The sequence below is a fragment of the Dasypus novemcinctus genome, chromosome 4, assembly GCF_030445035.2.
Source record: "Dasypus novemcinctus isolate mDasNov1 chromosome 4, mDasNov1.1.hap2, whole genome shotgun sequence".
In the NCBI taxonomy this organism is placed as follows: domain Eukaryota; kingdom Metazoa; phylum Chordata; class Mammalia; order Cingulata; family Dasypodidae; genus Dasypus; species Dasypus novemcinctus.
Window position 1 is genome coordinate 76,663,651 of NC_080676.1, and position 23,191 is coordinate 76,686,841.

A 23,191-nucleotide genomic window follows, 5' to 3' on the forward strand; every position below is an offset into this window, starting at 1 on the left:
GCACCCCACCACCCCCATTCTTTCCCCAGTTGCTGCCTGTGGAGCTATGTTAGTATCCTGCATAGTGGGTGGCTTCTTGTCCCATTAGCTTTATTTTTCCATCCAGGCAAATAGAAAAGAACTCATAGTCTTAACTGTTCTCCAGTCACCTTTCAGCACTTTTACTTCCTGTGTGCCACCCCAGCTGAATACATTCCCTGCCTTTATTCTTTTAGTGCTCTCTTAACTCTCTCAGCTCTCCCCACTCTCCAAGGTAATAATATTTCACTTAGAGATCCCAAGGGGTCTGGACACCCTTTGAAATTATAGGCAAAATTGTGTATGTGGAGTAGAGCATTTAATTTGATTAAATTTGGTTTTTAATCAAATTCTCAGAAGGACTCATGAATCAAATATTTTGAAGAAATATTTGCCCTAAGGGGTACCGGTAACAGAATTTCCAAGTCCAGTTGTGTGGGGTCTCTCCATCCCTGACCTCTGGGAGGACCAGTCCTGCATCTCTCCCAGGGAGCAGTCCCACCCCTGATAGTCGTTCACTATTTGCCTGCACCAAACACTATTAAGACCATTGTTGTGCACTGAATTATATACTTGAAAGTGATTAAAATGGGGAATATTATGTTATATATATGTTACCACAATAAAAAATTTTTTTTAAAAGAAGAAAGAAACTTGCACCTTGTAGAAAAAAAAAAAGACAATACATCTATGGCCAGCAAAATGATATATTTCAAGACCTCATAAATATGACTTTGGTTCATTGGCAGTTCTGTATCCTTTTAGTAGGCTACTGTTCCCTTCTAGTAGTAAAGGTAAAGGGAGGTAGCCTTTATTCTGCAGCAAATCTGCCTGTTTTAATCATGCTGTTGGGTCTCTTTCCTGAGAAAAAGGGTGCTTTTGCATACTTTTTTTTGTACTGCTTTCCAAGCTTGACAGAAGGCAGCCGTCAATTTGCACCACATGGAAGGGAACCAAAGCCTTGAATGGGTAAGAGCTTGCTAGAAAATCACACAGGAGGAGAAAGAACTGACCTTCAGTGCCTGCCATGGCCAGAGACTTAGGCATTTTGCATTTTTAGTTTCTACAACAATTGGGCAGGGTCTCTTTCTCAATGAGAAAATAAGAGTTCAGCGAGAGCCACTAGCCTTCCCAGACCACACAGGCAGTAGGTGGTAGATCCAGTGTTTGAGCCCAAATACCTCTGATTCCAAAGCCCATGACCTTCTGCTACTCTGCACAGTGCATTACAATGTGAATCACCATGTCAGGATTTGAACCCAGGCGGGCCTGGTCCAGAAGCCTGCATCCATCCCATGACCCACACTGCCTTCCTGCATAGTGAATTACCAAGGTTCTCCTAGAGATCCGAATTTCCCTTGTTAATAGCTTTCCCTGCTGGGAAGTCCTTCTGTGCATCTGCCCTTAGTGACCCATTTCCTTTCAGACCTAAGTGAGGGATGAGAAAGCAAGGGCCCTCTTAGAAACAAATTCCTAAAAGAGGAGTCAGAAGAGACCTTAGCCTCCTCCCTAGCTCGCCCAGCCCTTCCCAGTGCAGGTCTCCCTTCCCCAACCTCCCTGGCCAAGAGTGCCTGGCCTCAGCTTGAGCACTGCCAGCTACCAGTGAGATCAAGGGCTTCGTGACCATGCAGGGTCATGTGTGTTTATGGTAAGAGGACGCTCCAGTGGGCATCCATTCCACTCAACAAATATTTGAGTTCCTGTTCTGTGCCAGGCACTGTTCTAGGGGCTGGAGTTAGAAGCAGTCAACAAAACAGAAAGTTCCTTCCTGTTCTCAAGGGTCCTATGTACTAGTGGGGTAGAGACAATAATACAGATGAAAAGATCTGTCACAGAATCTCAAGTAATGCTACGTGCTGTGAAGAAAGTACAGCAGGGCAAAGGGGGAGAGGATGCTGTGTATAGAGAGGTTGTTGTAGGTCTCTGTAAGGAAGAGATCTTTGAAGAAACTTGAAGGAGGTAAGGTTAGGGCACCCCAAAAGTAAGAGGGAAGCAGTAACAGCAAGAACAAGGTGCTGAGATGAGACCATGACTGAGGTATTCCAGGAGGAGTTAGGGGGCCAGGGGCAGAGCAGTAGGAGAGGAGATTGAAGAGGACCAAGGACCAGGTCTGTGAGGCCATCCAAGTAGAAGCCAGACTTCATTCTAAGTGGGATGGGAGAGCACTGCAGTTGGGAGCCAATTACATGTTTAAAGGGTGGTGACTAGATAGAGGATGGGTAAGAGGGAGAGCAGAGGGAGGGACCAGTCCGATGTGGCTACGATGACAGCTTAGGTAAGAGAAAATGCTGGTTTAGACTCTGGAGTGATACAAGAGATGGGGCATGATCAAATACATGACATATTTTGATGATAGAGGTGATAGGACTTTCTGATTAATTGAGAGAAGGGTAAGTCACAGGTGACTCAGTTTTCACGGGGAGCATAGACCATAGACTGGAATCAGAATGAAGGGCCGGGCAACAATCAAGACTTTTGTGCCTCTGATGTTTAAGATGCCCATTAGACACTGACCCTGGCATGTCACATAGGTGTTTGGATGAATCTGGAGTCGACCAGGGAGGTCAGGGCTGGAGGTAGGGCATGGGGGGTCATCTGCGTATCGAGGCCATCTAATGCCCCGGGACTGGATGAGATCCCTAGGCATGGATGTGGATGAAGATGGGAAGGTGGAGGGGGGTGGAAGAAGACTGAGAAGGATTGGATTGGCCAGTGAGATGAGAAGAAATCCAAGAGAGGGGGTGTCCCAGAATCCAAATGATGAGAATTTCAAGAAGAAAGAAATTATCTGATCAATGCATCCTCTGCTGCTGCTGGATAGAGTAAGATGGACTTGAGCATTGGCCACTGGATTTGGCAATACAGAGGTCATTGCTGGCCTTGAGGAGACAGTTTTATGGGAGCAATAGTCCCAAAAGCCTGCTTTGAGACATACAGAGTCTGAGTTGCTTGCTCAGGGTCATCCAGCTGATAACTAGCTGGTGGGGGCTCAGACCCAAACCTGGGCTCCGGTCCATGGTCATGATGGCCACCAGGCAGTTCTGGTTGTCGCTGAGCTGATTTTGACCTGCCCTCCCTCTGCTGGCCTCAGTTGTGGCCTCAGGAACTCATAAGCCTGTTACTGCTTTCACATTTATTCTTTTTTTTTTAAATTATTTTTTACAAGTGGTTTTATTCACACCACATTTGTTCTTTGCATTGTTACAGGCAGTTAACGTGCATGAGGTTGAACTAAATAAAATTGCCATTTTTGTATGTCACAAATACTTGCATATGGGCAAATGTCTATGGTTCAACCTGATACAAGCGTATGAGCATAGTGCAAGGCACATGATACGTACCCAGTAAATGTCAGCTATTAGTTTCCATCTCATTCACTCCTTCTTAATGCTTCTACTGAGGTGGTGTTATTCCCATTTTCCTAGTGGGGAAAGTCAGGCTCAGAAAAATTCAGAAACTTGCCCAAGGATTCATAGTCACTAAATAGATCCAGAAAGTAGCTTGAGGTTCCTGACTTGAAATCTCTATATTATGCTAGCATGTTGAGAAAGTGACAAGCAAAGAGGAATGGGTCATCCCAGGAGAGGCTGAAGTGCAGCCTCCCTGCCCTCACATGGGGCTCCTGGAAACTGGGGCCCCATCCCAGCAGTCTCCAAAGACCTCATTCCCTCCGCCTAGGGTAAGAACCCAGGGAACCAAACAACCTCTTGGGGGAGACAAAAAAAAAAAAAACACAACTCTGCCCTGGAGGAATTGAGTGCAGAAAGCCCAGGAGTGGAAGGGGAGATGCACTGCCCATATAAGGATAAGTTTTCCTCCCGGTGTGGAGGCCCCCCACTTCCCCACACCTCCGTCTTCCTCCCCCACAACCAGGCCAGCAAAGGACTCGAGCCCTGGGGCCCAGATCTAGAAATGGAGCTCAATTTCATTGCAAAATGATTAAAATAGACAGAAAATAAAAGCTGCTCTTGAATTTTTTTGCTGCTATTATTTTTATCCCCTGGGCAGCCGTGTGAGCACAAAGCTGGTTTTGATTAAACGGGTGATCATCCCAGCCCACTCTTGCCGTGGTTCTCACGGAGGTCTCGCGCAGTCTTCCTGGCTGGACCACGTGGCACTGGCACTTGAGGGGGGCAGGCTCTAGGGGGAGGAGGGGCTCAGGCCCTCCCCTGTGGGGCTCCCAGTCTGGGGGTGTACCTCCTTTGAAAGGGAAACCTGAGCCCCTTTCTCAGGGTCAGATGGAGAGATAAGATGCATGGAACATCTCAAAACCAGGCTCCAGAGCATCACGGCAGTAGACTTGCAGATGCAGTGAAAACCAGCACCCAAGCGCCGGGAACATTCGGATAGGAGCTGGTCACAGAGGTGGAGAATTTTAAACCAGGTTCAGAAAGGGGCAAGGGCATGTGGTTAACAGGGGGGATGAACTAAGAGATGTCTCCTTTCTCTCCCTTGAGCCTCAAAATGTTGTGAGCTAGAAAAAAATGTGTCAGTCCCTTTGTGCAGATGTGGAAACAGAGACACAGGGCAGTTTAAATCATTTGCCCAAGTTTCAAAGATTGCTGATGACAAAGCCAAAATTAGAACCCTTGTCTCTGGTGGTGCTTAGCCCAGTACAATCCCATGAGGAAAGAAGAAATCTCTGTCCCTGCCTCCCTTCTCTCAGGAGCCCAGAGAAACTGGGCCTCTCATCCTTTTCTTGCTTGTGCCTCAGTGTACACATCAGCACAACAACCTTGATCCTCCTTTTTCAACTCTTTCCTCTTATACTCCAGAACTCCCCAGGAGAAAGGTGGTAAAGAGAATGCTAAAGCCAAGAAACTCAGAATGGTGTGTAATGCTTACCTTCCACTTCCCCTTCCTTAAAAATGGAGAAAATAACTCTTTTTTTAAAATTTCCTGTTTTTCTTTTAATTAGAAAAGTTATAGGTTCTCAGAAAATTCATGCATAAAATACAGAGTTGCCATATACCACCCTATTATTACCGCCCTGCACCGGTGTAGTACATTGCTACCATTCATGAAAGGACACTTTTATCCCTGCACCAGTAACCATAGTCCGTCAGTTACAATAGGGCCCACTGTTTGTGCTGCACAGTCCTACGGGTTTTTTGGGTTTGTTTGGTTTTTTTTTCAGTTTTTATTTTTTTATTTTTATTCTAGGAACATATATACAACCTAAAATTCCCTCTTTTAATCATATTCAAATACATAATTCAGCACTGTTAATTCTGTTCACAATGTTGATGGCACACTTTTTTAAAACTGTCATTGGTGACTGTCAGAACTGCTGGTCTTGAAGAAAGGGAAGAGGGGGCAGGACCAGTTGGGTTCTAGACTCACCGCAGTTTATAAACTAGGTTTATAGCATGCAAATGTACCCAGATATCAAGGGGGAGCACTGACAGGTTTTTCTGTTTCATGGAATAGTCCCTAATGGTCCCTGAGACCCTCCCTGTGCCACCCACCCATATACACAGAGCTTGAGGAGAGAGAGTAGGAATTTTCAACCCTGCCCTGACTGTACAATACAGTCATCTGTGGAGCTTCTAGAACCTATTGACACCCAGGCACCAGCCCAGACCAATTAAATCCGGATCTGTATGGTGAGGTTCCTAGGCACGGGTGCTTCTAGTGTGCAGCCAAGGTTGAGAACCACAGAGCTTGGCAAATAAATACACACTGAGGATTTTCCGCAGTAAGAATGGCCATTATCCCTGGAGAAAATGCCCATTGTGAGAGAGCAGAGTCGTCTGCCTCTCATAGTCTGTGCTCCTCCCTGGGAGCCTAGTGCTCTGGGGGCGCGGCCCTCTGAGAGCCAGGACCCGGGCTCAGCATTGTCAGCTGTAGATGGTGGGATCGCTGACTCGCCATCTGGGGCTCCTTTGCTCTTGAGGAAGGTGGCTGGAAAAGGATTACAGGTACTGGAGGAGTGGGCAAGGGGCTGGGTTGTCAAGTGCAGCTTAAAAGTCTTCTGCAGCTTGGTTCCTTCGCTCCCTCCCCTGTCATATACTGCTGGGAAGTTCTGCTTAAATACACACTTAATCGTTCATGCAGTTACAAGGGTATGGCTTTTGGAGGTCTTCATGGTGGGGCGGGGGGCACTCATAGCACAGCCCTGGATGCTCTTAACAGGACCCCTGTCTGCTTCTGACTTGCCCTGAGTGGTGCCTGCCCGGGGTCTCTGGCCCTGGATTACCTGGGTGAGGAAGAGTGGGCAGGCATCAGGCTAGGGAGGAAGCCTGACTGACATTTAGGCCTCAGAAGCAGTGGTGTGTGGAGGAATTTATAGGGGCAGATGCACATCCTGTAGCAGGGCTTGGGAGGACGGACACCTCACATGAAAGGAGAAATACATCCGCAAGGGTGCTCTGCGGGTCCATGTGCTGGGGAGGTGTGTGTCCCCAGTGCCCCCATTCTGTGCTGCCCATGCCCACCCCAGAGCCCCAGGCATCTGTCTTGGCTGCCAGCACATCCCTTCTGGGAGGCGGGGACAGTGAGATGCCCTTCCTCCCCAGCTAAGCCACAGGAATGTGGCTGAAGCCTCAGCTGGAAAGTCCCCCCCTTCCTCCCTCTGAGCTTCCTCTCTTCAGGAGCAGGAAAAGGATGGACAGGAAGGGGGGGTCCAAGGGGGAGGCTCCCTCCTAGTACTATCCCCAAAGAATGTTCCTAGGGGGAGGAAAGCCAGTGAAAACTTTGGAGCCCAGTGATAGCAGTTCAGCCAGCTCCTTATCCAAGTGCCCAGGCCATTTCCCCACAACTTCCTAAAGTCTGTCTCCTCAGGCAGGGCCCAGTGAGGCCTTTTCCACCATTCCACCCAGAATGAGGCAGGGACATTTCCTACTGCCCTGATAAGGGAGGGTTTCCTTTGGCCTCACACGCATATCTTTCCATTAACCTGAAAGAGGAAAGTGGGTTGGGGCCCGAGGGCTTGTGCACTCACACCAGGTCTGCTTTGGGGAAGGAGAACAGAAGCCCCCCGAGGTGGGGCCAAGGCTCAGTCTCATGAGGGTGCCGTGTTCTGATCGGGATGGAGGTCGGCCTGGTGGTGCCCATCTCAGGACATCTGAGAGGTCAGAGGCCGCAAGCCCCCTCCAGATGGGGACCCCAAGTGCAGGAACCCTGTTTGCTCCTTCTCTGGACACAAGGCCTCTCACTACACAGCTGGCTTTTGGAAATCCAGAATGTTTATCCTGAACTGTCAAGGCCAATGAGGAAAAAAGATATGGGAGGGGGGAGCAGAGGGGACGATTCTGCCCCAGCTCTGCCATCTATCCTAAGTGATGCTGTTTCTGGGACAAGTACCTGCTGCAGAGGGAAAGCTCTAACTAACTCCCAGGATAGCCTGTCCCTCCCTCTTGCCAGGGTGACTGTGCCCTCACCCTGATTTACAAGACCCAGTGAGCAGACTGTCCTTCTTTGGTGCACTTGTGGATGCCGGTGCCATGGCCACAGGCTCCATTCTGCTCAGTGGTCACTGAGGGGCAGGAGGATGGAGACAGACTTAAACCTTTATTGAGATGGGATTTGACTGAGGCGCCCCCTCTGTTTCTTTCGTCGGACAGCTGCTGATGATACTTGTTGCTACCTGTTTTGTTCCAGATGCTCCCGCCAATGAGAATGCCAAGGCCCCGGAGATGAAATCCCGTCGGCCCAAGACCACTCTTACCCCTGTGCTAGGAACTGAGAGTAAGTTATCTTTCTGTTTTACCATGCAAAGGCAGGGTAAGGAACCCGAGGACTGAGGGAGGGGTGGCATCAGAGGTCCCACTTCCTGGTCACTCGTCTTGACTTAGTTCCCTTGCTCGCTCTGCTGCTCCAAAGTATTCCGTGAGCTCCTGGTGACTGAGTCAGTGGTCTTTGCCTGCATCTCCCCTCCTTCTCTTCTCTCTTCAACGTCAACGTAGCCTGGGTAGGGCTGCACGCTTCTCCTGTCTGTCTCCGACCCGTTTCCACCTTTAGCCTCACTCAGCCTTTTCACGTCTCACTAAGACTCCTGTGAGAGCTTCTCCTCATTTCTCCATTCCCCAGGTAGACCTTTCTGAATTGTAGCTCTGATCCCATCACTCCTGGATGAAAATACCCAGTGGTCCCCAGGCCTACCAAATCCCACACAGACTCCTCCCCTGCACCTGAGTGAACGGCTCACACCTTACTGCCCTGGACACACCTCCCATGCAGGTGCACATGTCCAGTGCGTGGCCTGCCCTTGGCCTCTCTTACTGAGCTCTACCCCCAACACCTTTCTTCCTCCTTTATACTCCAGCCCAGCAGAGCTCCTCACACACACTGCACCGTCCCCTGTGCGCCTTTCTTCAGGCCTTGGCTGCAGTGCCTCTTCCGTGGAATACCTCCCCATCACCTTCTACCTGGCAAAAGCCCACCTCATCCCTGAGGTCATCTCTGACTCACTGAAGTCTCTCTCTCCCCCTGTGAACTCCCATGACACTAGGCACCCCCTTCTGCCATTGGCGGTCTTCCTTCCAAGTGTCATGATTGCGTGCCTGCAGCTTATCCTCCCTCGGCCATCGGAAGGTGCCTGTGGGCCTAGACTAGGCTTTCAGAATGGGTGGCAGAGCCTGGCTCATAGATGCCCTTCTTAGTCTCTTGGAATCACATTGCGATTGTGGTATAAATAGCCAGGACAGAAAGGGGCTTCTCTTGTGACTTAGACAGCTTTTGGATCCCTGTTTCCCCCTTGGGCTGACTTACCCATTTAGCACAGGGCCTACTGTCCATAATACTTTTTAGGGGTTCACAAAAATGTTTGAATTTCTCTTAAAATGAAAAGAAAAAAGTGAAATTTGAGGTCAAAAGAATTTTTTAAAATTAACTTATATTAATAGTAATATATTCATCTTTATATCAATGCAATCATAAAATACCATTTTTGATATTTTTTTATGGAGGAAGAGGCCCATGAAGGCAAAAGTACCTAGAGCCCACAGAAGGCTCAGTGCAGCCCTGGCTTCCCCTACTGACTGGTCTTACTTTTGTTAGCAGACCTTTGCTTTGAAAGCCCCCATTTTAACAGGGGGTGTAGAGGTGCTTAAATATCCCCAATACTTTCTATGTTTTAAAAAATGACAGTCTCTTAATAGAGAAAAGTAATTGATCCAGCTAACTGATTAATTCAAAGGCAACTTCTCTTTTCCATTGCAAAGCATTGCTTTGCCACATCCTTTTTTTTTCTTTCTTTCTTCTTCTTTTCTTTTCTTTCAGTCACTTATTTACCTTCCTAGTGATGAATTTGGGTTCCTTGAACATATACCAGCCAGGCTGTTGGGGAGACTCACCCTTCAGCATTTCAGGGCAGCCAAATTAGAATCGAAGTTTCTCATGGATGATTAACCAAAGTAGAGAGCCTCAGATCATCAGGAGTGGATGTTTAATAAGTTAGTGGCAACACATAAACCATTCTTTAAAAAACCTAGTAAGAACAGGTTAACCCTTTATTTTTCAAAAGGATGATTTGGGTCCATGCTGTATGAGCTGTGGGAGAATATGAGTAGAAAGGATGGAGGGATCACAGAAGAGCGCAGGGATTGTGACTCAGGGTCTGACATGGTGGTTCATCTCTCCTGGGGGCAGAAGCAGGAGGCACGGTGGTTGAAATGAGAGGGGTTAGCAGCCTCCTGTCCTGGGCTCTGGCATATCCTGAGGGAAATGAGATGGGGTCAGCTCCTATGAAGGAGAAAGCAAGCTGGAGAAAATGAGCAGGCATGAGGCTGCACCTCAGAGCAATTAAATCAGAATATCTGGGGTTAGGGTATAAGCTTCAGCATTTGTTTAAGCTCCCCAGGCCATTCCAGTGTGCAGTCCAGGTGGAAGGCAGCTGTTGGAGAGGGAAGCCGGGTGCTTCCTGCAGGCCTGGTTTGAAAAGTGGAAGGGGTCTCTACTGCTTCTGTCAGTGTGGAACTGCTTTCAAGGTCCCTCTTATGCCAGGGTCCTCAGAGTCTCTCAGCCACCCTTCACCACTCTCTAGGGAGGGAGCAATATACTAAAAATGTGGAGGCTAGAAGCCTCCCTGAAGAGGGAACGGGGATGGGGGCTCAGTGCACATCACTGCTTAGATGGGGAGAGGCAGGACTAGCAGAAAGTGCTTCATCTCATTAGAAAACAAATTCACAACTGGATTAAGTCCCAGTAGTTCTGCCGATGGGGAATTTCACTCTGCTTTTATCTGCACAGAGAGCGCCATGTTGGCTTTGCAGATATCTTAACCCCAAAAGAATGGGAATGTGTTCTTTCCATTACAGTAACATCCACTGTGTAGCCCTTTGCTTGCCCATCCACCAAACCCCGCACCACCCCCAATCTGTTACCCTCTGGGCTGCTGAAAGCATTAGCAGGGTGATTGTGGTGGCCCTTCCACCTGCTTGTACATGTGTGCGCATGTCCTTCAGAAACCTGCAGAGCTCCCTGGGTGCCTAGAAGTCTCCATAGAGCTTCCTTCTTGATAGGTTCCTGAGAGGATGGTTGCCCAGATATAAGAAACGAATGGGACATTTTAGGTCTACACCCCCAGTTCTTTTCTCACTTTGGAGGATAGTTTTTTAATATTTTATTAATTGCACAAGTTATACATGAGTGCATTTTTGTTTAAACAATTTAAACAGTATAGAAATACACCAAGTACAAAGTGGAAGTCCTCCTTCATCTACCCCTAGTTCACTCACCTCCCCAAATAGATTGACAATTACTTTTTGCTGTGTATTTACATATATATATGCATATGCAGACACGTTGGTTAGATTTCTTTTTTTTGCCTAGAAATGGAATCAGGCCATCTATGTATCTGTGCAACTTGCCTTTTCTCTTAGTAAGGCCGCCCAGTCCCTGAGTGCTCTGGCTGTGTCTGTGTGTTCATTTATGTCAAGGGCTGACAAGGACCTAATCTAACCAGGAAATCTATCTTCCCTGCCAGTGACCAAGGGAAGGCCAAGTGATTTTCTTGTCGGATCAGATCATGGCTAGATCCCTCTCTGTGCACCCTCCTCTCCCTGGCTAGGACACCCAGTCGTGTCAGAGGGGTGTCGGGTGCACATGCACAGTGCTGTGAGAAAGCCCTGACCAGGGAGTAGGAAAAGCCAGATCGCCCCACCCCACCACGTGAAGTAGGATGAGAAGAAACAGACAAATATGCAAGTGCTGGAGGGGGGATGGGCAGTTTGGGATGATTTCGGCATGAGAGAAACTCTGGACCAGGTTAGGAAGGAGGTGGGGAACGTGGTGTGGTGGGAGAAAAATGCTACCATTGAGGGCAGGGGTTGGGAGGACCAACTGCATAAGTGCTCGGATGAATGCGGTGACGGCTTCTGGCTCCCGGGGCAGCTGCTAGGCACGTGAAACAAGACGCAACAGGCATCACGTGAGGTGCTCAGGCTCTGTCACTTCAGGCAAGTCTCACACAGCCTTGCTTCAAGGAGTTGTTCCTCCCATGTTACAGATGAGCACAACTGAGCCTTAGAGAACTAAATTTTCCTGCCCGGGGTCTCACAGCTAGTAAAGTGTGGAGCTGTGCGTCCAACCCTGATTTATTCCTGCCGCCGTAACACCGCTGCTTCATCTTACAAAGCACAGCTTAGGTGGCTTCCCACCTCCCCCGATGCCACTGTAGGGACAGCAGGAGGAGGTAAGGACTGGCTGACCACACCCGCAGGGCTCTGACTGCCATTAGAGCTGGGGGGAGAAGAGGCAGGCAGCCGGCGTCTTCCCCAGACCTTGAGACTGTCAGGGCCATTGCCACATGCCTCTCCATGGGAACTTTTTTCGATAATTTGATTTTTATATCATTTCACATTTACAGAAAAGTTGTAAGAAGAGGACAAGGAACTCTTGTATACCCTTTATATGTGTGTATATATGCCACTTAAGAATAAATTGGAGATGTTATGCCCTTTACCTCTGATATCTCATTCTGTATCTCCTAAGAACATAACTATAGTGTAATTATTAAAATCAGGACATTTAACATTGAGCCAATAATATTATCTAATCTACAGTCCATATTCGATGTTTGTCAGTTGTCCCAATAATGCCCTTTATTGTACCTCTAGATACCGATTTACTATGACCAGTTCTGGGCAATGCTCAGGTACGAGGCATGGCAAGGAAGCCCTGGACCAGAAACTAGGAGTCCAAAGCCTTGCTTCTGCCACTAACTAAATATGTGGCTTCGGTCAAAGCCCTTTGTCACTGTAGACCTTAGCTTCCTCATCTTTCAAGTGGCCTCTTTCAGCCCTAACATCATATCATTCAATGGGAGGCTTTTGAGTGATCCAGTTCAGGTGAGGCTGCCTGACTCTCCTTCACCTCATCTGTTGTGTGAAGGGGTCTGAAGCAGCGGCAGGCGTGCTTTAGTTTACATAGAAGGGTTCTTAAGACCAAGGACTGGGGTTGGGGTGTTTCACCTGGAAGGGATCCCAATGGTGGGAAGTTCTTGAGGACTCGGTGTGAGGGAAGCCTCAGTGGGGCTTAAGAAATGTTTTTGGAAAACAGAGATGAGGCAGCACCAGTTGGAGACCAGCCTCAGGGATTCCTTCTCTGCATCTGTATTGCTGATGGTCTTCTAGAAGAGAGCTATAGGAGCATCCGTCTGGGGGCTTTTACAGCTTGAGGGCAGGAACCAGGTCCCCTCCATCTCTGAAACTTCAGAGCCCAGCCAAGAGCCTGGCCTCTAAGTAGATATATAATAAATATTTGATTTTTCAAATCAATTTAAGAGTTCCATGCTTTAACGGTCCCTGTCTCCACCACGGTTCTGTGATTTGGGGATGATGCTGGTGAAACATCCCTTTGTATTCCATGCCTGGCCTTGGCTTGAGCTTCGTCTCTGATGTTGGTAGCTTTGGCTTCAGTTGCCACAATGGACCATCCATTGTAGATTACAGTGCTTCTAGATATCTTTCCCTTGGCTTTCCTACATGTCTTTTTCTGAAACCAAAAGTCATGTCCATTTGAAAGCATCCTTGCGTATCAAGAGCGGTGTCCAGTTTTCATGAAGGGTTTCACCAGTGTCACATTTTTCTTTTAAACATCTTCTCCAGGTCATAGATAATGTTAAATACTGATAGGGTTCAAGGGACTGGAGGAAAATGCTGAAGGGCTCAGGATGTGGCAGTGAAAGACGTGGGGCCCTGGGAGAGAGGCTGGGCTATTTCCATGAATGTCTCTGAAAGTTAGCACCAACTCCCAAGTACTCCCAACCAAAGTGTCTGTCGATGGGGAGTGATAGTGCCACCCCTCTCCACTACATCTGAGACCCCATGACCTCACCCACTGGGCTGCCAGTTCCAGCTCCTTCCCCAGCCCTCCCTGTGTCTCACATACCCAGTTAAATGGCAGGATGACACCAATCCAGAAGTGCCAGAACTGCTGACCTGGCCATGCTGGGCTGCCTCTTTCAACAACCATCCGACATTCTGGGTGCTGCAGGTTTAGGGATGGGTGTTTGCAATAACAAGAGGAGCAGTGTTCACCTGGTATCTTTTTATGTGACAGCCTTTGCTATGAGGAGGTTGTAGAACTTTGTCCAGAGATGTTAATTCTGGAAGAATGACCAATATTGCTCCACAAGTCTGTAGATCACATTAGAAAGGGCTGGACCAAAACGTGTATGCCCGGAGGAGGGGGCCAAATCCCCCAGGGCCTAGAACCTGTCCCAGTGAGGAGCAGTCAGATTCACTCTTCCATCTTCAGGACTCCTGCTGCCCTCCCTCTGCTCTGTTACAGCTTATGGGGTAGGTGCTCGCTGCACACCTAACCGAGCCTGAGCCCCCACCAGGAGCCTTTGGTAGAGGCTGATTTTAGAAACTGGGAAGGGTTTGATGTCTATTTTAAGTTATCTACCTAAAAAGGGAAATGTCCCCAGACAGTCCAAGACCCAGGGACCTCCATATACCAGAGCCCGTTAACACTAGTTCTCCAGTTCTCCCTTTGCTTTCCATGATCTCAGGCCCCTTTGACTCTGTGAGACCCGCCTTCAGGCTCTGTAAACATCTTCCTAATGTTTTCTCCATTCTCTTTGCCCTGCTGATTTACAGGTGTCGGGGGAAAGAGGCACTCATGTGCCTTCAGATGGAGAAGTCTGGAAACCTCTGCAGAGTACTGACTTCCTCCCTCCAAGGGCAGAAAGAACGTTTTCCAGGCCATTACTGAGGCTAAGGCTCAGACAGGCAGAGGGAGAAGCAAAAATGGGCCCCCCAGGCAATTAGGGGACTGGCCTCCTCAGTGTCCCAGGACTCTTCCAGACGTGACTTTTAGATTCTTGATGTTGTAATGGGCTGCTTCACTTCTTCCTGCATCAGTCTCCTATCTTAGAGAAGAAGGCTTGGCTTGGCTTTGGGAGGTGACAGAACAAGGAGGAGTCTCCTTTTATCTGGAAACTTGCACAAGGATTCAAGTCCCAGGGCTATATCTCTCAGCATCAGAACCTGGACATGGCGTGGAGTGTTCCTTGAGAATTCCCATGGTAACAGAGATCCTTAGGGGTTCCACTAGTTTCTTTAATGGCCATTTATCAGGCATCTGCTGGTACTGTGCTTGGCACTAGGGATATAGAAGATAAATGAGGTGAACCCTATTCCTGTCCTCTGGGAACTTACCATGGTGTGTGTGTCAGGGATAGAGGTTTTAATATTGCAGTGCTTCGTGATGAATGCTGTGATAGAACCAATGAGCAGGGGCAGGAAACCCAGGCTGGCAGTAGTGATGCAGGTGCTGAGACCTGCCTGAAGAATGTGCAAGAGTCAATCATGGAAAGAGGGACCAGCATATGCAAAGAGCTGAAGCAAGAGTCTGTAGAGCAGGAACAGAAAAACATTCAATGTGTAGTATAGAGCAGAGCTACCCTAAATGTAGTCCCTGGACCCATAGCATCAGAATTACCTAGAAGTGCAAGAAGTAGTATTTTTAGCAAGTTTTCCAGATGATGTGAAAATTTGAGAACAACTGATACTGATTATTAGGAGCATTGATGGGGATGTTCCCTAAAAGCATCAAGAAAGAGGGCTGGAGGTGAAAGCTGGGGACAAGTCAGTGAGGCTTTGGACTTGATCCTGAGTGGCAGTGGCAGCTGTTAGAGAGGTTTAAGCAGTGGAGTGACATCAGATTTGCATTTGAGGAAATGGATGGATGTATTAGAGGTGAGGATGGCAGAGGCTTGGAGGTGGTACAATTTGGACCAGAATGGTGATGGTGAGGATGTGGAAAAGTAGGAGACTCGGGAAATAAATAAACAAATCTTTTAAAAAAATGAAAAGAAAAGTAGCAGACTGAGGAGGTGTTTAGTAGATGGAATTAAGAGATGTTAGTGACTGCTCGTGGGCAGGATGGTGGCTTAGGAGAAACAAGGGTGAGGAACAGGTTTGGGGAAAGATCCAGGGTTTGGTTTTGCACACAGTGGGCTTTGCAGTACCTGTTTGCTGTCTCCAAGGGAGATGAATCAAGATGTTGATTATACAGGTGCGAGCTCAGGAAAGAGGTTTGGGCTTGAGGGTAATTTGAGGGGGAGCAAAGAGAGGGATAAACAGAGGGACTGTAAGAGCAGCAGTAAACAAATTTCCATAGGGGTGCAAGAGGGCTTGGAGCAGTGCTTTGCCAGGAGGGGTGTAACCCCGTGGCTGACTGCCTGGGGTTGGTGACTGAGTTCCTCCTCAGAGGAGCAAGTAGAGGCAGGATGTTCCGCCCCCTTTGCCTGACCCTGTCACAGGATTTGCAAAGCTAGTTGGATTTTTTTTTTTTTCTTTTTAATTTCTAGACTATTCTTTTCTGACAGTGGCTGATGCTGAAAGTCTGGGGTATTGGATAAAGGGATGAGAGAGAAAAGGCTGGCAGGAATAAACATAATAAGAAGGGTAAACCCATAGGAGAGGAAATTAGTGACCCAGGAAGAGTTTGGGCGTTGGGATCAGAATTAAGGTGCAGTATGAGAGACCTCATGCAGGTATAGAGCTGACCTGATGAACAGTGTGCCATACAAAATAGTTGAAGGAAATTACAAGTAAGTCCTCTGGGGATCTGTTAGTTTGGGAAAGAGGTATGAATGGGGAGGAGGGTGATATTAGAGCAGGCATGATACGCTGCTATACTTCCTTTACAACTTTGCTGAATTCTTTACAACAGATTTATTTATTCCTCTCACATATTTAATTGACGAGATTGAAACTCCAAGAGATTAAATAACATGCTTTATGTCACATAGCTTAGTGAGTGACAGGGCAGTATATTTGACCCCTAGTCCAGTTCTAGAGCCTTTGCAGTTATGCAAAAGGACAGAGAAAGATTTCAAAGACTGGATTTGGGATAGAGCAGAAAGCATCAGCTGGAGTCAAGCAGAAACGGAAAAAGCAGCCTTGTTCTGAGAGTCAGGAGCCGTAGGTCCTATTTCTAGCTCAACCACATCTGGCTTTTTGAACCCTATGAGTCGCCTGCCTGTTATGTGAACCCATCTCCTTTTTCATAGAATGGAAACAATGCAAGGCACCCTGCTTGTGTTTGGTTGGTGTAAGAGCCAAATGAGAAAAAGGATGACACCAGGTTTCAGAATCAAATGAACCTGCTTTACCAGGAAAACAATTACGGAAAGCCCAGAGCACAATTAATGGATTTCAGCAGATGGTCATATAAAATATGTATGGAATAGGATATGGAATCTTGTTAACATTTAAAATTGTTTCCACTGATAGAAGCTAAACCAATTTCAAATTCTAACCAGTTCAAACAGCAGAAGTTCCACCGACAGAACAAACTCACAAAAAATGTGGCCTTCAATCCTATTTAACTGTAGCACAGAAAGATAGATGTTCGTTCGGGCGCTCTTCTCTAACCACGTCGGTTCACCCAGAGCTGCCAAGTATGGCTCCTGCTCCCTACCCCAGCCACTGGCAGGCCCACTCCCGGCCCCCGGGTGCCCGTCCACAGCCCTCCACACAGCACAGCTGGCTTTGCCTCTCCAGAGGCATCAGATCCTGGTACTGGCAGAAGCCCTTTCTTCTTCCCTGTGGACCTCTCTCCTCCAGTGGCGCCCTCCCCCTTCAGTCAGAGTCCGTACAGTCTGGGCTCTGTGGACCTGCCAGCCATCAGCTCAGGCCTCTCTCCTCCCAGGGGATTCACCTTGCTGTGCCCACCTTTCCCTCTGCATCCCCAGGCTCTCCCTCTCCTCTAAGTCCCAACCTTCTGCTTTCAAACCTGCACTCTTCTCTCTTACCTTGGAATAATCCTTAGCTTGACAGGTGCTCTTCTGTCACCATGTTTCTCTTTGTCTTTTAACCTCTAGAATCTTAATTGAGTTGATTCCCCACCTGCTTCCTTGAGAATTTCCTCTGCAGTGACTTCAGACCCGCCGTTCCATTGAGCCTGCCCTCTCAAACCTCTTCCACACCTGCAGTCCATTCCCCAGTGCTCATCTTCCTCCCCGCAGAGTGGCAGGTGCAGTCCTTCTTCTCCCTCTCTGGGTCCTTCCCTCCTTCCCTTCCTCTCCCCCCTCCCAGCTCTTCACAGTGGGCATTGCCTGGGATCAGACCTTGTCCCCTTCTCATCTTTCATCGCATTCCTTTCCCCAAAGAACTGACCCATCCTCATAGTTCGCACGATAATTCCATGTTTGATTCTGATATCCTGTACTCACAGCCCCCTCCCTACCCCCAGCCTCTCTCTCTGAAATTTTCAATCTGGGCTTCTAGGCTACATACAGATTAAATTCCTTCATCTACCAAATCCACATGACCAAACCAGGATCCCATCTTTTACTCCCTGATTCCATATTCATATGAGTGTTCAGTATTCAGTACGATTTGCCCCACTTTCCTAAGCAAGCAATCTCAAAGTAATCTTTGCTACCTCCCTTTTGTTCAGCCCCCTAAATCCTTTTAACTGTTCTTCTGATGTGTACCTTCCTTTCTGCTGCCTTTATCAAGGCTAGGCCTTGATCAGTGCCTTCCAAGATGATTGCCTCCTAGATGAATGTTCTTGCCCACTAAGAGTTGGGAGGCCCCATAGAGGTCCTCTAGCCCAGTCTGACTGCTGTTTGTGGGGACTCCCTGCTCCCTCAGGACAAAGGCCTAACTCTCAAACTTGGCACCATAGACCAGTGCTGTCCTGTACAGCTTTCTGTGATGATAGCAGTGTTGTATATGTGCACTGTCCAGTATGCTAGCCACTAACTTTGTGCAATTTTCGAGCACTTGAAACGTGACTAGTGCAACTGAGGACCTGAATTTCTAATTTTATTCCATTTTAAGTAGTCACACTTTCTTTACTCCACTGCTCTCTGATACCAGGCCTATGCTTTGGCCAGCCTCATCTCTACCAACCATCTGATTCTCAACTCTCAGCCACTGTCTGTTCTGACCTAAGGGCTTTTCTCCCTCCTCCCGTCCATTCCAGGTCTTCTCTAGTCTTAAGGTCCATCCCATGTATTTTAGTTTCTAAACTGCTAAAACAAATACCATACCATGAGTTTGCTTAAACAATGGGAATTTATTGGCTCATGGTTTTGAGCCTAAAAAGAAGGCCAAAATCAAGGCCTCAGCAAGATGATGCTTTCTTCCTGAGATTGTGGCTGTGGATGATTTTTGGTCCTTGGCTTTTCTGCCGCATGGCAATACATGTGGTGGCCTCTCTTGGCTTCTCTCTCCACCTGAATTTCACTCTATCTATAAAGGATTCCAGTCATCCAGTTTAAAGTTTAACCTGATTCAATTGGGCCACACCTTAACTGAAGCAGCAACTTGAAGAGCTATATTTTCAATGGATCCAAACCCACTGAAATGTGGACTAAGACCAAGAGCACATCCAAACTGGGGTGCACAATTCAATCTACCACTCTACGCTTTGTCTCTTAGCCTTTACTGACCATCTCCTCAACCCATAGGGTTCTCTCTGTCTCCTTCATTTGAACAACCACATCGTGTTGGGTGGATAGCACATCTTTCTCTGTTTTAAAAAAACTTTTTAACTTTAAGTTTGAAATAATTCAGATTTATAGAAAAGTTGCAAAATAGTACAAATAAATTATTATATACCCTTCACCCAGATGCACCAAGTATTAATATTTTACATTTGCTTTATTGTATATTCTCTCCCCTCTTCCTTTCTCCCTCTCTGTATGTAATACATATGCATTATTTTTGTGTTTGTGAGCAGTTTGAAAAAAAGTTGCAAACATGATGCCACTCTACCCCTAAATATGTCAGTGGTATTTCTTAAAAACAAGGACTATCTCTCATAAACCTTAGTTTGGTGATCAAAATTGGGAAAGTAACACTGATACTATACTACTATTTAATGTGTAGATCTCATGCAAGTTTTGCTGGTTATCCCATAAATGTCCTTTATGGAAAAAAACAAAAAGTTTTTTCTGAAAACTACACATGTTGACATTTAAGCCCTCAAGAACAAGCCCTGAGTACTGTGTTTCTTTAATTTCCCCCTCAGTACCCAGTTTAGTTTTGTGTACTGATTCACATTTGGCTGGCCCATAAGAGGCCCTCAGTAAATGTTTGTGGGATGGATGGATGGATCAAAGGGGCTTGCAGCCAGGGTGAACTTGGTAGAAGCAGGACTGCCCCTGAGCTCAAACATGTAACTTGTGATATCTCTGTGATCTCGGGGTGCTTCTGGAAGGGGAGTTCCTCTTCACAACAGTCCTCTTGAGGCATTTTTGTGGGAAGCAGTACACTTCCCATTCTACACATTGATAACTGATGATCCAAAACCTTAGCTAACTTGCCTGTGCAAGGCACAGTGCTGCTTCTCTGTAATCTGCAGGCATGAAACTGTGTGGACAAATAATTGAGTTAATTATTCATTCATTCCTTCAGTAGACAGTTACTAAGTACCAGGCATATTGGGGCATACAGCAGTGAATACCAAAAAAGTCCTTATTCTCAAAAAGCTTACATTTTAAGGGGAGGATCAAGCAGTAAATAAACAGGTAAATATGAAGTTTGTCAGAGGGTGAAAAGTGCCATAGAAAAAAATGAAGAGGGATAAGGGTGGTAGGGAGTGTTGGGGTGGCGATTTGCTATTTGGTATAGGTGGTTAGGGAAGATCTGATTGGTTAGGTGACTTTTTCCCCCACCTTTTTTCATTAAGGCATAATTTATATATAAATTATATGCAGAACATTCACCCTTTTTAGTACACTGTTCTATGAGTCTTAACAAATGTATGCAGGCATGTAACTACCAGCACAATGAATATATGCATCCATTGCCTCAAAACAATTCAATACCTGTTTTTAGTCAACCCCTCTACCTTCCTTACTTCTGGCAACCATTCATCTGTTCTCTGTCCCTATAGTTTTACCTTTTCCAGAAATGTCATATAAATGGAATGATATGGTATATAACCACTTGAGCCTGACTTCTCTTGGCATACTGCATTCAGAATTCATCCATGTTGTCGTTTCTTTTTATTTTTGAGTAGTATTCCACTGTGTGGATGTACTACAGTTTGCTCATCCATTTGCCATTTGAGGGGCATTTGGGGAACTTGCAGTTTGGGGCAGTTATAAATAAAACCTCTACGAACTTTCTCATACAGGTGTCTGTATGATCATAGATTTTTATTTCATTTGGGTAAATAGGTTGGGTGACTTCTGAGCAAAGACCTGAAAGAAATAAGAAAAGAAGCCAAAAAGATGGCTGAGGATATTTTTACATATTCACCATATTATAATTTTCCAAATGAATAGATTTGTGCTGCAAAACTTCCCTATTTGGGTTACTTTTCTCCTTTGACTTTTTTTGGAGAATGTGGGGAGTGGATGGAATGAAACCACAGGATCATTCATTCATTTATTCATTCATTCAATAAGCATTAAAAAATGAAAGCAACCAGTCCACAGTCTGTGACTAAAGGAAGCCTGAGACCCTTAGATCCACACCAAAGGTTAATTTTAGTTGATTTATCTGACATGATTTCCTTTCTGAGTTATCCAAAAGTTAGGGTAAGAGAATAATGAGTTTAGCCTTATCATCTTTGAATGAGGCTGTGGGGGGTTAAGCATTTTTGAGTTTTCATCTCATTGGAGGCTCCAGGGACACCTCTAGAGAAGTCCTTTTAACTGATAGCTGGTCATGAAGTTGTCTGTAGGAGATTTCCAGAAGGACATATTGGAATAGAGCCTCTCCCCAGATGAGGGGGCACAGTGGGCAAGACATGCCCAAAGCATTTGGATTCAGGAGCTTTGTGAAAAAACAGAACTGACAGCAAATATCTTACAACTTTTTTATTTCAGGTGACGCAACTGTAAAAAAGAAACCTGCCCCCAAGACACCTCCGAAGGCAGGTAATTGGTCACAGCAACATTTGGGGACGGCGAGTTACTTGCCATGAGGCTTTTTTCTTTGCCCTGCTAGACTGACCACCTGGGTATGTGTCTCGAGGAGACCACCACCCCCTCTCCCTGATTCAAGCTCTGGATTATTCAGGCCAAATGTGCCCACCGTCCCCTATGTGCATCCATACAGCTTGGCCCCTCCACCCCCACCCTCTTCCACGACTTCTCTTTTCCTCTGCCTTTCCCCACGTAAAGAGCAGCATACAGTACCAGCTGCTTTTCCGTTCCTTCTCCAGAAGTCTGCTGAACCCTGCATCCTTCTGTCTGCCCCTTATTTATATGATCCACCTTGTACTCTTCTTGTTATGTCCTTGTATGGGACCGTTTTCCGTTGAAAGACATTTAAAGATGCGAACTGTATTCAGTTCCAGGCCTATTAGCCAGGATTACTTGGAGGTTAGATGGCAAGACCCTGGCTGCTTAATTAATATCGAAATTATGACATAAATTTAAAAAATAGGGGTGAGGTGCAAATGCCAGAACAACCAATAAATGAAAAGGATGCCATGTAAACTGTACAGTCACTTCTGAGGGAATCTGAATAAAGCAGCGCCCAAACCTAGTAAGCCCATCAGCTCATATGTTTTGGGAGTGGTGATTTCCGCCCTTGATCTTACCTGGAAAGTCCCGGAAGTCCAGAGAGGAGCCAACAGATGAACTCTGACACTGGTGTCTAATGAGATCAGAATGTCGAGGCTCTGTCTTCCTCTCTTGCTTTCCTGTTTGTTCTCTGTCAGCTATGCCCCCTCAGATCATCCAGTTCCCAGAGGACCAAAAGGTGCGTGCTGGAGAGTCTGTGGAGCTTTTTGGTAAAGTGGCAGGCACCCAGCCCATCACCTGTACCTGGATGAAGTTCCGAAAGCAGGTTAGTAACAGAAGAGGATGACTGAGAACAACCCACATGACCGAGAGGGATGAGAAATGCTGTAATGGAGACAGCTAAGTCTAGAGACCTTCTTCTTTGCAGGGGCCTTAGAAATGGGAGAGTCCCTCACCCATCCCTCACTCACTCACCACATATGAGCTCTTACTAACCTTTTCTTCTGATCTACAAATAATACCTGCTTTTAGACAATTATATAACAGAAAGAAGTGTGACAGAGAATATAGAAACCACCCATGGTCCCCATCTGATTTTGATTTTTCAGTCGAGAAACTTAGTCAGGAAAAGCAAGCCAAGGAACCTAAGATGACCTCTCAGACTCTGTGAAGTCTCTGTGATTCTGTGCCAGTCCCCTGAATGCCATCTGTGATATCAACTTAAACTTACCATGTATTGAGGGAACAAATGTGAATCTATCTGTTTAGATTTTTAAATTTTTAAATTACATGCAAAATAGAATTTCAGCATACTGACCCAGAAGTCTCCCCTTTATAATAATGTTCTGTGAGGAAATGTTTGAATTTCCAAACAACCAGCTTTTAAAGGAACTTGGGGGCCCAGCCATTCTAGGCCTGTGTTGGTCATACGTGCCCATTTGCATCATCAGTAGAGGCTCCAGCGTAGTAGGGCTCTACAGAAGGTGTAAAGATTTCTTCCCAGGCCTCTGTAGTTCGAGTTCCAGATCATTCACATTGTCACCATGGCTAGCCATGGGACGCTAGTTCCAGGAAGGAAGAGAGTCTTGTTTTTAGAAGGTGGAGAAGAGAAGCTGACCTTTGGCATCACAAAACCTGTTTTGCCCTGAGCAATGTCTGGGCTACTGTGGTCTGAAGTAAGGTGGAATCTCCTTCCTTTTCAGAGGCATTGGGTCTGTCCAGCAGAGCTTTCTGTAGTGATGGATTGTTCCATATCTGCTGCCCAATATGGTCAGCAAGTCATATGTG

At 46.7% G+C, this 23,191-nt stretch overlaps 1 protein-coding gene across 3 annotated transcripts in view; it reads left to right on the forward strand.

Annotated features, from left to right (window-relative positions):
- MYLK (myosin light chain kinase) overlaps positions 1 to 23,191 on the forward strand; it is a 344,455-nt gene that overhangs the window by 277,403 nt on the left and 43,861 nt on the right. For all 3 annotated transcript variants that reach the window (XM_023590948.3, XM_023590949.3, XM_012528021.4), the window contains 3 exons: positions 7,621 to 7,707; positions 21,263 to 21,313; positions 22,102 to 22,229. In XM_023590948.3, the coding sequence (XP_023446716.2) occupies positions 7,621 to 7,707; positions 21,263 to 21,313; positions 22,102 to 22,229 (266 nt within the window). The remainder of the gene's footprint in view (positions 1 to 7,620; positions 7,708 to 21,262; positions 21,314 to 22,101; positions 22,230 to 23,191) is intronic.